General features: G+C 44.8%; 2 protein-coding genes across 10 annotated transcripts in view; one reads left to right on the forward strand and one right to left on the reverse strand.

The window, feature by feature from the left end:
- Positions 1 to 5,273, forward strand: part of INTS8 (integrator complex subunit 8) — a 24,952-nt gene extending 19,679 nt beyond the window's left edge. Inside the window, exons 19-27 of one of the 3 annotated variants that reach the window (NM_001040228.3) lie at positions 331 to 387; positions 471 to 532; positions 1,004 to 1,122; positions 2,866 to 2,969; positions 3,513 to 3,563; positions 4,345 to 4,418; positions 4,507 to 4,571; positions 4,674 to 4,717; positions 4,981 to 5,273. In NM_001040228.3, the coding sequence (NP_001035318.1) occupies positions 331 to 387; positions 471 to 532; positions 1,004 to 1,122; positions 2,866 to 2,969; positions 3,513 to 3,563; positions 4,345 to 4,418; positions 4,507 to 4,571; positions 4,674 to 4,717; positions 4,981 to 5,097 (693 nt within the window). In that variant the 3' untranslated portion in view covers positions 5,098 to 5,273. The other 2 variants (XM_015282917.4, XM_040678518.2) reach the window with 2 other exon arrangements.
- Positions 5,149 to 13,605, reverse strand: part of CCNE2 (cyclin E2) — a 22,841-nt gene continuing 14,384 nt past the window's right edge. For all 7 annotated transcript variants that reach the window (XM_025147108.3, XM_025147107.3, XM_015282919.4 and 4 more), the window contains exons 6-12: positions 12,086 to 12,221; positions 10,222 to 10,368; positions 8,749 to 8,844; positions 8,352 to 8,486; positions 7,772 to 7,883; positions 6,817 to 6,971; positions 5,149 to 6,493 (exon numbers count right to left, since the gene is read on the reverse strand). In XM_025147108.3, the coding sequence (XP_025002876.1) occupies positions 6,392 to 6,493; positions 6,817 to 6,971; positions 7,772 to 7,883; positions 8,352 to 8,486; positions 8,749 to 8,844; positions 10,222 to 10,368; positions 12,086 to 12,221 (883 nt within the window). In that variant the 3' untranslated portion in view covers positions 5,149 to 6,391. The remainder of the gene's footprint in view (positions 6,494 to 6,816; positions 6,972 to 7,771; positions 7,884 to 8,351; positions 8,487 to 8,748; positions 8,845 to 10,221; positions 10,369 to 12,085; positions 12,222 to 13,605) is intronic.

Genomic DNA, 13,605 nt, shown 5'->3' on the forward strand with positions numbered 1-13,605 from the left:
CTGCTCACCACACCAGTCCTGATACAAGCCAGGATGCCATTGGCCTTCTTGGCCACCTGGGCACACTGCTGGCTCATATTCAGCTGACTGTCCATCAGTACATCAAGGTCCCTCTCCATCAGGCAGCTTTCCAGGCACAACTTCCCAAGCCTGTAGGGTCGCCTGGGGTTGTTGTGACCAAAATGCAGGACCTGACACTTGGCCCTATTGAAACTCATACGGTTTACCTTGGCCCATTGATCCGGTCTATAAAGCATCTTCAAAGCATAGGAAGAAAAGTGGATTTCCTCGATTTCATGGGAATATCTTTTTTTTTCCTTTTCTTTACAGGAGCCATTGGTGTTAACTACAATACTGTCCCTGTTTGTCAAGCTTCATAATGTTCGGGTTAGTATCTTTCGTATACATGGCGTTAGGATTTCTTGAACCACTTATCTTTGTAACATGCTTTATTGTCCCTCTTTCCTTAGGAGGATATTGTGAATGACATTACAGCAGAGTACATCTCCATCTGGCCCTCGTCTATTCCCAAGTAAGATCATTAACTCCAAGGACAATTTAAAAAATATATTTAGGTAGTTGGTTTGCTTCCAATTGCTGTGCAGAAGTTATCAGTGTTAGCGTGAGGTTTTGGCATATAAGGGCATCAGTGACCCCTGTTGTTTGTAAATAGATTGGTCTGATTGTGTGGAGCTTTCTCTTCCTAACTTGATGGTACTGATGGAGATGCAGGTACAGGAAACAGGGCTACTATTTAGTTTTTTAAGTTATGTATTTTACTAAGCTGCATGTAGCTATGTGAGCTTTATGATATTTTAGTACAAAATAACTGGTAGATTTTTTTAAAGGCATTGGAATAATTGCCAAAATACGAAGTGGCATATGGTATGTTTTGGTTTGTCCTGGCCAGACTGAACTGCATTGCTCCACTTCAGAGGCTCCATGGAGCTACAGCTTTGCACAATCATCTACAAATTCTTTTTTCTCCTTCTTTTCCCTTTAGCCTTCAGTCAGTGGATTTTGAAGCCGTGGCTGTTACAGTGAAAGAGCTTGTCAACTATGCACTGACAATCAACTCCAACAACCACTTCTGGTTAATTATCCAGGCAGATATTTATTTTGGTAAGCAACACCACTATCTTTTATAGTTGCATGCATGGGGGCAGTGTTTATTTTGAAGTTTGCTTGCCTTCATAACCCTCCTTATATTTCCTTCTATGGAAAGGAGCTTATGTGATGTGACTTCAGAATCTTTGGGGGCAGTGTAAGTGACTTTGCCTAGGAGGCTGTCTGAGCTGACAGACAGCTTTCAGTGGATCGTGTGGACTTGCTCCCAGGGTAAGGGAAACTTTCAGAGCTGTTGTTAATTTTGCTTCCTTTGAGTGGTATATTAGTGTAATATTAGTATTTTATTAAGTGAATCAAAGTGTTCTGGGTAGTGTTTGCATTCTAATGGGAAATCAGCTTTATTGAAGCAGAAGATGAGCAAAGAGGATCTGTGTCTTATACAGGAGGTATCTAGGGTTTGTAAACGAGGAAACATGAACTGGTTTGGTACTGGTTGTGATGGGAAACCCTTTCCTGTCTTTCTGCCCTCAATCTGCCACTTACTTGGTGCTTATCCCAGGGGCTCATAGCTGGGAGCAGCCAGCAGCCCTGGGACGTGGGGCAGTTCAAATTGTAGGCACAGTGACATGCAGCCAGACAGTTAGCGCTGCCCGGGGGAGCCTTGCACAGCCTGGCTGGTAACTCACTGCCCTGTCTGGAGTCAGGCTCTGGAAATGTCATCAGCCCCTCACTCTCTCTACTTACACTACGAAGTATGAACTTTCAGAAGCCAACCTGACAAGTATGTGCTGGAGAATGATAATGTTAAAACAGTCTCCGAAGATAGTTATGTATTCCTTGTGCTTCAGTTACCTATAGATTCCATTCTAGTGAAATTTAGCATTGAAACTGGCTTGTTGTTCTTTGCCAATAAAGCAGGGGGAAGGGGTGGTTTGCCGCTGCCATCCATTTGCTGTGCCTGGGTCTTATGCAGGAGGCAGAGTGCGTGTTTCCAAACCTCATTTGAATGGGAGGGTGGCTGTGTCATGCAGGAGTGTGTAGTGCAGAAAGCACCGTAGTTCCAAAGGGAGACAGATTTATCCAGAAGGTGCTTGAGGTGGGACAAGGAGTTGTAGTCCCGTGGTCAGGGCACCCCCCTTAAATATGGGAAAGTGATTCAGGGTTATAAACAGTTAAGCAATCAGGGAATTGCTTAGGCTGGAAAAGACCTTGAAGATAATCCAAGTCCAACCACAACCTGACCATACTACCCTAACTCTAACAACCCTCCACTAAATCGTGTCCCTGAGCACCGCATCCAAACGGTTGTTAAACACATCCAGGGATGGTGACTCAACCACCTCCCTGGGGAGCCTATTCCAGTGCTTAACCACCCTTTCTGTAAAGAAGTGTTTCCTGGTATCCACCCTAAACCTCCCCTGGCACAACTTGAGGCCATTTCCCCTCATCCTTGGGTCACCTGAACCTCCTTGCCACCCATGTGCTGAGTTCTAAGAAGCAAACTCCTTTGCTGCTCTGAAGCTGATGGGCTTAGAATCAAATACCTGGAAAGCGAAAACGAACTGTCAGAGCTCAGACCTTTGCCCGTGTTGGCACTTTGCCTGACTGTGTGCTTTTCCACAAACCGTACTACCTCCCGTGTCTGTGCTTTTTACAGCTGATATGCAAGTCATTTTCTAAATAGAATTTAGCTGAGATAACAACGTCTGAATAATTATATAAACAATTGATCTGAGTCTTGGAAATGAACTGCTGTATTTAACTGTAAGCCCTCGTTTTGCCCTTCTTCCACTGCAGCGACAAACCAGTATTCAGCAGCCCTTCACTATTATCTGCAGGCAGGAGCTGTGTGCTCTGACTTCTTCAATAAGATGGTACCACCCGATGTGTTCACAGACCAGGTGAGTTACGGTGTTGGAATGGAATTTAACTGTGCAAATGGGATGGGATGGATTCAGCATTCTCATCCTCTGTAGATATAAATTCGCTGCGTTTCGGCAGGCGGTGGGAAATAACTGCTTGTCTGTGTCCAGGGCAGGAGGTTATTTTCATACCCTGCTCTTATGCTTCTGTTTGTATGGAAAGTGAGTGCTTCGGGCTCTTTTTCTTGTGATTTTTGACCCTGCATAGCCTGTGCTATGGCCCTGCAGCCATCCAGAACTCCTGGCAGGGACATCGGGCCCCAGCGCTGCACCTTGCCTTGCAGCAGCCCCTACCAGGAGTGCAGTGCTCTGCTCTGTGAGCTCTGCTGGGCTCAGCTGCGTGCTGGAGTGTGCCCAAACACAAGGACAGGGGAAGGGCTTAGAAGAAGGTTGATATACTACAGCTGATCCCATTTGAAAAACGGATGGAGATTTGTTGCTCGGAATGTTCCATTGCTAACAGTTTGAAAACTTTTTTTAACCATTTTAACCATAAAAATTGAACCATTTTTATAACCACAGGTGATAAAAAGAATGATAAAGTGTTGCTCCTTACTCAACTGTCACACGCAGGTAAGAGCCCAAGAGTGGTGCTGAGGAGATGGCATCTGTAAATGGTTTGAATTCAGAAACTACAGGGAAACTTTCTAAAAGGAAAATTGGAATCCAGCTTTCCTTGCAGATGCAACCTGCACTCGAATCACTCGTTACCATTGCCTGTAGAGCATTTAAGGACCCACGTTAACAAGTGAATAAACACGTGCTTAGAAATGATCATAGAATGATGAAGGTTGGAAAAGACCACCGAGGTCATCTCGTGCAATCATCAGCCCCTCCCCACCGTGCCCACTGCCCTCAGTGCCACATCTGCAGGTCCTTTGAACACCACCAGGATGGCGCCTCCCCCACCTCCCTGGGCAGCCCGTGTCACTGCCTCACCGCTCCTCTGGAGAAGAAATGTTTCCTCCTATTCAACCTGATTGTTGCAGAAATAGAAGTAGTCAGAGGGGGTGGTTTTGGTTTTGTCCCCCCCCCCTTTTTTTTTCCTGTTTAGATAATGGTAGCCCTGTTCCACCTGGTAACTCCATGTAGCAATTGACTGTTCAAAGCTCATAGTAGCTGCTCTATCAGACCTTAGCAAATACATTTAGAAGCCTGAAAGCCTGGTCTGTCCCTTCCCGTTTATCTGGAAAAGTCTTTTTTAAACCTTCTTTTTAGCCCCTTGCTCTGTGTGGGAAGGAGCTCTGTTGTGGGTCTGGAGGCTGGGTGGGGTCACTGCATCTTGTGGGCACACTCCCATTAGTGGGGGCCGAGGCTGTGAAAGACACCTGAGCCTGTCTTTGTATCTCTGTAGGTGGCCATTTTGTGCCAGTTCCTCAGAGAAGTAGACTATAAAACGGCATTCAAGGCACTGCAGGAACAAAACAGGTAATTATTACAGTAAAACTTAGAGGGTAGATTAGTAACACATCGATATACAAACATCCCATGTATGATCACCCATGTTTTCTTTCAGTCACGATGCCATGGATTCTTACTATGAATACATCTGGGATGTCACAATCTTGGAGTATTTGACGTGTATCCTTTCAGTAGAATGCTGCTCATGCTTAGGCTGGGTGTTAATGGCTGGAGAGAGTGAGAGTAGGTCCTACACCCGTGCTTCCCTTAACTTCGTGTCAGATCTCCACCACAAGAGAGGCGAGACAGACAAGAGGCAGATAGCGGTGAGTTCTGGCAGCGCTTTGGGGGTGTCCCGTAGTGCTGCTTTCCTTCCCTGGGGGAGCCCTTTAACACAGTGGTCACTTTCAGCTCTAATTGTATTTCATAGTCTGGATGCTGGTTGGAGTGCATCATCTCATGGTGGAGGGGCAGAGGGCATAGGGTGCTGGGGGAGTATCCACACATCCCTCATTTTGTTGACTGGCAGTGAAACTGTAACAGAACAGCTGTGTACAATAACTGTTGCTACTGCTGTCTCTTTTGTAAGATAAAAGCTATTGGGCAGACAGAGCTGAACGCCAGTAATCCTGAGGAAGTGCTACAGCTCGCTGCGCAGAGGAGGAAAAAGAAGTTTCTTCAAGCAATGGCAAAGCTTTATTTCTAGGCTAATGCTGGAGGACTACCATAAGATACGTGAAAAGGGACAGAAGAACTCTTTCAAGGCTTTTTTTTTTATTTTTAAAATTCATTTAAATTTTTATACAACATTTACAGTCTGGTATCTTTCTTATAGAAATAGATGAAATATTATAATAAAACACCATATCTTTACAAACTGTACAGAAGGCCTAAAACAATAACTTCAGGTATTTGTGGCATGGACTGTCTGAAGAAGCCCTGAATTCAAGTTTGCAAAGGTGGCAGAGTTTAATGAATGAGCTGCTGCTGTCGTGCAGCTTCTTGTGCTGCTCAATGCTGGGAATTGGCCCTGGGTGCTTCTGCAGGTGGAAGCATCGTGGCAGAGGGAGGCGGACCACGTTCCAGCTTTCCCCATACCCTCCCTTCACGAGGAGCACCTCACATGCAGAGGTAGTGAATATTCCACAAACACAGTAGTTAATGCTGTTTAGGAACATGGTCGCTTCTTCACGCTGGTGGCAGGATTTGAGTGGTTGTAGAGAACCAGAAAGGGAAAGGGTTCTTATCCATTGAAAGCTGATGGCTGAGCCTTATAAAATAGAACTCTTTCCTTCCAAGACTGCATCCAGTTAAGATTACTTAAGCACCATTGTTCTGTTTGTACTCTTACCTGAGGTCAGCGATTCATGGGAACTGAAGTCTATGGCAGCCCTAAACAGCTGATACTGACCTGCTGGGAAAGCTAAGATTCAAAACAGGGCTGGCCATGCCTTAATGTGAGGGCACAGTGGTTTCAGAAATGTAAACTGTTTATTCACTGACCTCTGTAATACTGCACCTGAGCTCATAGGCTGACTAACTTACAGGCAGTAAGCTCCTAGGGAAAAGAAAGGTCAGGAAGAGGTAATACGTACATGCTGGCACCAAGGTCTCGCGTGTGGCTGTCCCACATTAAAGCACATTGACACGTAACTCGAGTGGACAAACTTCGCCACTCAGCCATTACAAAACATATTCCTGAAATTCATAAGTTAGGAATGTTCAGAGGGTTGAACTACATAAGTCATATTTGAGAAGGGACTCGAGTAGTTCATGCTCCTGTGACGACACAGGGAGGGATGTTTGGTCTAAGTTCTTTAATCAAGTCTCAAGGAAGATGCTGCTATCAGTTCCATCCGCTGCTCTGTTTGATGCATCCCTTACTGCTCACATCTTGAATAGCAGTGAAGAGCGTTAAAGTGAGTCACCCTTAGTGTGGTCCTGTTCTGAAGCACCTGGTCTTGTTCCTGAAACTGTTCATAAGGATTGCTGTCCAGCTTTCATTTCTTCTCTGTACTTTTGGGAGGAGTTATTATTCCTGCTGTTGACACGGGTGATAACTGACCTGGGGCAGTAGATGCTACTCCACTGTTAACTTCTTCCTGTGTAGAGGGTGAAGAAGATGGTTAATACCACACAGAGCTCTGCGTTTCAGCTTTACTGGCATTTGGAAGCTTTTTCCTCATGCTGCTAATACAATTCTGCTACTCCACAGCTGTGTTTCATGACAAAGAGTGCCATCTTTTAAACACTTCACCAGTAATCCTCACCCAACTCTTTGCTCACAGCTTGTGAGAGCACATGCAGCTTATCTCCTGAAAGCCAGAACCACAAGGTGTGGCACGCTGACCCCGTTAGCCTGGAGAGCCTTCAGCACCTCAGGAGAAGGGCTGTACGAAGCACAGACCTGCAGCAATCCACCTACCAGCATGTCCAAGTAGTTGGTGTGTGTTTGGATGTTGTGGCAGTCTTCTACTGCAACCTTCTTGAAATGCTTCAGTTTCACAGAGACTTTCCTTGCCACATTCACAAACGGAACCATCCACTCTACACACTCTGAAATGTTGTCCCAATCCAAGCCTACAGGAGAAAGCAGTGATACACTTAGAAATCCTGACGGAGCTGTACAGGCTCCTAGCTAGAATTCCTAAAGAGATGCTGTAGGTAAGAATTCACCCTCCCAGAAATCCCCTGTATTTCCTTGCGTGTGTTACTTAAACACGCTGTGGCAAAGGATGTGACCACAAGCCCAAAACAAGCAGCTCTGTGGTCATGAGGGTTTCTGTTGCTCACCAGGACATAAAAGTAACAGTTTACCCTACTGTGACTTCTTCAACTTGAGTGAGACTTTTGGCTCACGCTCAAAAACACACACACAGCGTAGCGCTGCCTTTAGGACACCTCACATGACACACAGTGCTGAACTTGGTCAGCTGGCAGCTGCACTTTGTAAGGGAGACTTCTGGGATCCACATAAAGGCTGAGTGCCACTGACAGCCAAGGATACCCGGCTGCAAACTGCATTTTGGGAAACAAAACTGCCAAATAAAGTACAGCCAGCGACCAAACAGTCGGAATCTATTAGAGGGGCAGCACTGGCCCAAAATGCAAGCAAGCAAACAAGCATCTGCTCAGTTTCCTTAGCTAGCACTGTGCTTTGGAAAGCTCCTCCTTCTCTCTGTCAGGTCTTGGTAATGCCTCGAACAGTGGTAGGAAGGAAACAGTGTTAAAGGCAGAGGGGTTAAGAAAAGAAAAGCCCCGCAGAAGAACAAACTGTCAGTATCCATGCAGAGCTCTTGCAGTCGTTAACCATTACGCCCTTCACAACATCAGGCAGGGAGCAGCTGTCACTGCCTAACGAGATCATAAATGCTTCTTACCTGAAGCTTTCTTAACTACTTCAGTTGAGGTATAGTGGCAGAGTGCAGCAGCAGCTAGTGTTCTGTACTGGAAGTCTAAAGAATTCACATCCAGAATACACAGGTCTAAGAGCTGAGGAAATAGAATAGAGGACATAAGTGTTACAAATTGCAAGAAGATGCTTTGGTATCATCCTATCCCAGAAACTGCTTTATCCACACTCATTATGCTCTGCAGCATCGCTGTGCTATTTAGAACCAACTGCACGCATCTAGTTTATTCCTAGTACCAATTGCAGTAAAGCAGGTCTCACACAAACAGCAACGTGCGAGACAACGTGCTTGTACAAACGTGAGTACACCTTTAAGCTGTGGGCAGAGCTCCAGGAAGGTATTGTCTTCCATTAAGAAGTTGCAGAACAGCTCAGGAATTAACTAGCATGCAGCTAGTCTCGTATGCAGCTGTCCAGCAGAGTCAAACCTGCATATTTATTAACAGCATAACAGGTGAGGTGAAACAAGAAAGTCTTCGGCTTCTGGGGGTACGACATCAGCAGTAATCACTCTAAACCAGCACTTTGCTATAGAGTTTGTTACCTACCTGTGCTATCTGAATGAATTTTTCCTGAGAATACTGAGGTAGGAGCACTTTTGGAACATCCTTCAGAGCATCCACTTGAAGATAGAGGTTCAGCCAAGAGATGATTGTCACAGGACAGAGTTCCCACTTTAAAGCCTGTGAGCATTAAACAAATACGTAAGCGCCTTAAACCATGCAAAGATTGTTCTGGGCTCTGATCTTTGCTTTCCCCCATGCTTCCCAGCTGAGTTCACTCAGTTTATTGCACAGACTCCCAAAAGACACTTGAGGTCACACACGCTTTTAAGTACCCATTTTAAGATCACATTCCTCCTACTTTTTGAAGGAAGTGACATTAAAACACAACATGAATCTGGAGCGAGATTTCAAACGAGTCTTACAAACACCAAGTTATTACCTTTAACATAATAAGTTCCATCCTTACAATATCATCTTCACTGCAAGCACCATCAGTGACATAAGCAAATTCCTGTATTTTTGGAGCGTAGATTTCCTTCAAAAGGAGGAAGAAAAAGATGAGAAGATGGAGCTTGATACTGGCAGAGCATATTGTAGTATTAACTTCTCTTACACTAGAGCTCTTTTTTCTTGCTCCATGGAGTGACATGAAACTTGCACAGTAGGGGATGCTCAAAACAAGTAGGTTCTATGTTGTGTGTTGCATAACACAACAAATTTACTGCAACCTTTTTAGCTTTGGAGAAAATAGTGATAGGACAAGGGGGAATGGTTTTAAACTGAGACAGGGGAGGTTTAGGTTGGATATTAGGAGGAAGTTTTTCCACAGAGAGTGGTGACACACTGGAACAGGTTGCCCAAGGAGGTTGTGGATGCCCCATCCCTGGAGGCATTCAAGGCCAGGCTGGATGTGGCTCTGGGCAGCCTGGTCTGGTGGTTGGTGACCCTGCACACAGCAGGGGGGTTGGAACTCAATGATCATTGTGGTCCTTTTCAACCCAGGCCATTCTATGATTTTATGATTCTATGACATAAATGCTGACAGAACAATCAGAACAATCTTCCATTAAGATCAGTTCCCACTCAGCCATTCTATTTGCTGCTAAAAATAAGAAATGAGAACAATCCCACTTTTGGAGTACAGGGCTCTGTTAGAGGGCACTCAGCAATGCAGGTTAGGCACAATGTCAGTCAGTGCTGATATGGCCATGGAGACCAAAAATCCCACTGCTGACACAGCTGGCAGAATCCATGGTGTAGAGACAGTTAAAGAACGCAGCCAACCTCCTCATGCCAGTTTTAGCCACAAATGGGTAGGTGTAGAGGTACCTGCCAGCAGAACAGCTTGCAGCTCAGCACCTCATTTTGCAAACAGCAGTTTGATCAGGGGAGTTTCCAACTACCTAAACTTAACATCCCAAATTTGCCTCTCTGTTTGGCCTACCATGTGCTACAGTGTTTCCAGGAGACACACAGAAACCAACACAACTCATCATCACTGTTGCACTGATCACATTATCTCTGAAACGAAAAGCTCCCCTAAAGGGGTTTAAGGGACATCAGCTGTACAGGTTTGGTTTTCTTCAAGTCCCACACCCATCCCTGAGGCTGTTTGCCAGCCAGGGTATAGGTGTACATCTGAAAAAAGACAAAGCAGCACAAAACTGCTCCTAGATATTTGCATTACTCTGAAGTTAAGGTGGTCTCCCTCCCCACTGCTGACAGGGAGGGCAAAGACCACACTCCAATAGGTCCACATACACACAACTGAAGAGAAAAATTTCCCCTTCTGACCTTCAGCATCACATGCACAGTAAGTTCTAAAGGTTCAGACAGCAGAAATAAATACATTACCACTACCTTTTTAGTTATTCCGTATGTAATCTCTCTTCCCTGTAACAGAGCTGCTTACCTCAAGTTTGGAGGCAATGAAGAGTGAGGTAATTCCTATCAGCTGAAGCATGCTCTTGTTAATGTTCTTCTGAGTCAACATGAATCTATCAAAGAAGTCTTGAGCTAAGTAGAAGGTTTCCCTGTGGAGCGCATACACCTCACATACCTACAACAAGTAGGAAAAGAAATAATCTTTATAACAAAACTCACGTAGACGCATTGGAGTACTCTAGTCAAGCACAGTACACAGATTCATCTTCTTCATACACAGACTAGCACTAATCTAGATGTTTCAGGAGGCAGTTGTTAGCGTGGGGGCAGCAAAAAATACCTGTATTTCCCTAGTTTCTCATCTACAGACAGCAGGAAAAATCCTGAAGAAATAGATCCCAAGCAGATGTAATTGTCCTGCCTCGCTACCCTATTTCACTTGGACACAAAGGCAGAATAAGATCTCACCACCTGCAGCTACTTCATGAGGAGCTTGAAAGCCTGTTTGTGGATTGTATCTCTTCCTGACCTTAGAGAATTCAACCAGTTGGCAGGGACAGTTTTTTTGTTCTTTAGGAGCTAATGTAACAAATATTCACCATCTGAAGTGCTAATTGATTTAAAAAATGATTAACAACTGCTCCAAACAAGGTTCAAAACAAAGAAGGTCCACACCACAAAAAAATGGTATGATTTCTACAAACATGTACTGGCCAAGCACAAGTTGAGATGGCCAAGTTCTATTATCTCCAAGTGATGTTACAGAAGACCAGGTTCGGAGCTACTGGAGAATTCCAAGGGATTTTACTTCAGCGTGGCATGTAGAAATACTGAGGTGCACAGTGGCAACAAAGTCAATGTGAACACTTTAATTAATGATTTCCTAACGGTTCAAGGCTAAAAATAAAAAAAATCACACCCAATCCAGGAGTGATGTGCCAAGGACACATTAAAGGAGTTGGTGAAGCACACAAGTGGCGTTGTTTCTGTATTCATGCCATGTCTAAAAACTGCACATCCCTTCCCCTGAAATCCCCTATTGGCGCTGTTCAACAACCAGGCAGTGAGAGTGCCACTGTAACATCTGCTTCCTTGGAGTACTTGGCATCACGGGACTGACAAACCTGCAAGATTCCTCCTACTGGTGAGCAAGAGCTACGTGAGCAAAAGGTTGCTTTTGGCAGTGGCGACCGAATATTCTGCAATACAGCATGTTCTTGGAAACTACTCCTGAACATAGCTCTCTATTTACAACACCAGTACTCCTTCACGTAGGGTTGGCTGCCAGAATGAGAACCTCCATTTTGTTTGACAGCTGGAATAGTCTGAAGCACAGTAATTAGACTGAAAAGGATTACAAATAAATCATTCCTGCTTCAAACAAGAACGCATCTACAAGCCTTCAGATGCTAGCCACTAGTTAGATCTTAGGAAGAAAGCATGTTAAATATTTACTAATAAGTCAGAAAAAGTAGTGTGGGAGGCAGACATCTGAAGGCTCTCAATGTAGCCAGGGCAAAAACTCAAGTCCTCAATACGAACGCAGTTGCCTATGGAGCTCCAACTTCACATCTTAGAAGGTAGCCGAACTCTGAAGTAACCTGGTACAGCTACCCCACTACCGGTGCCTCAGAACTATGTTTCCCCCCTTCCCAGGCAGTTATGTAGCACAGTAAGAACAAGCATTCAGAGCTATTGCTCACTACCCTCTTTTGGCAGGTTCACTGATAGGGCGTACTGAGAGCAGTCTACCCAATAGGTCAGAGGTAGCACCTTGCAACCTTGCTTGGGCATTTATTGTACATTTTGCTATCAAACCCCTTACCTAAAAGCTCTGTTTTCACCTCCCCACCTCACGGGGTAACACGGTGCAAACACCACAAAGCACACACCTCTAGAAGCCAGTCCAACAGTATCGACCTCATGTGCGGCTGCAGACTGGAGTGTAGCGATGTGAAGTGTTTGCAGTGGGCGTATCGGTTCTCCTTCTTCAGGATATTGAGCCACACATCTTTGGAATTCCCCCAGCTATGGAATAAAGTTACAAATCGCTGTCAGTACGCATACACCTTCGTAGGGGGAGTACAAAAACGTTACCTATAAATATTCAGCGCACAAAAAGATCCTTACGGTAATCAGAAAACTGCAGGCACACTTTGAACATGTAACATGATCACAACAGCAGCTTGTCAGGATCATCAGCAAGTCCAGTCTCATAGAACAGCCAATAAAACTGAGTTCGTACATCCTGAAGCTGCACATACAACCACAGAGAGATTCCCATTTTGCCTAGGTGGCCTTTAGCACACGTAGCTCAGCCACTTTAAAGCTTGGCTTCCCAGAGGGCAAGGTAGAAAACACATAGAACAAAGAAATACATCACCACCTAAGACACAGCACACACAGAATTACCCATTCTAGTTCTGGAAAAATTATTTGCAGCTGATGTTTAGAAAAGGGGAAGGGACCAATGAGTGACTTACAGGATGACTAATATATCTTAAGGCTCAGAAATATGTTACTGCAATAAATATTAGGTTCTCGTTTACTCCTGATTGATCAGCAGTCAAGCATATTTGGCAAGAAAATGCCTATGTAATAAATCTGATTTGGCTTTAATCTGGAACTACTGTAATTATGAATTAACACGGGGTTTTGGGTTTTTCCCATTTCTCACCCTACAGTTATTAAGGAGGACAGCAGATTCACCAACACAATGCCAATTTTCCCCTGAAGTTTTCAGAGTTAAATACCCTCCCCCAAGCAGGGATGGAGAGAAATTAAACAGACCTCATCACCACTATTGCTTAAAATTTTAACTCAGGTCAGTTCCACCCTGCTGCCACCATAAGCAGTAGGCTGGAGATGCTTGTTTAATGCACAGGTCTCTCAGTGAGCAGCTATCAAGTCTTTCATCCTCCTGCAGCAGTTAGGAATGTATGAGGAAGGCAGCTGAGGATAAGTGATCCTCTCATGTGGCCAAGTGGACAACAGAGCTCAGCTTTGCCAGATACTGACTGACAAGAGGTTGACATCGAGGATGAAATGCTTTGCGTGGAAATCTGTGTCTGAACTTATCTTTGGGATGCAGCAGTTCCCAGCAACTTGCTAAGGGAGTACAGGAGAGCCCTTCAGCACGTTAAGCTTCCCAACACTTACAGAAACGGGATTTGCCAAATACACATAAGAGTATACTGCTTTTTAAATCACAGTTCAGCAACGCGCAGCAGATATAGGAGCAATACTGAGAAGCTGAGCTCAAAGCTCAGTGAGAGGCATGGCACTGAGGCTAAGTGCAAGCACTATGCAGCATCTCCCAGTTCCAGTCAAGTTTTGATCGTAGCATGAGAACACGGCATATGCAGACAGGTTCTCTTAAAGGAACTGCTTCACAGTCTCATCTCATTTTGAC

Source organism: Gallus gallus, chromosome 2 (genome assembly GCF_016699485.2).
Source record: "Gallus gallus isolate bGalGal1 chromosome 2, bGalGal1.mat.broiler.GRCg7b, whole genome shotgun sequence".
Taxonomy (NCBI): domain Eukaryota; kingdom Metazoa; phylum Chordata; class Aves; order Galliformes; family Phasianidae; genus Gallus; species Gallus gallus.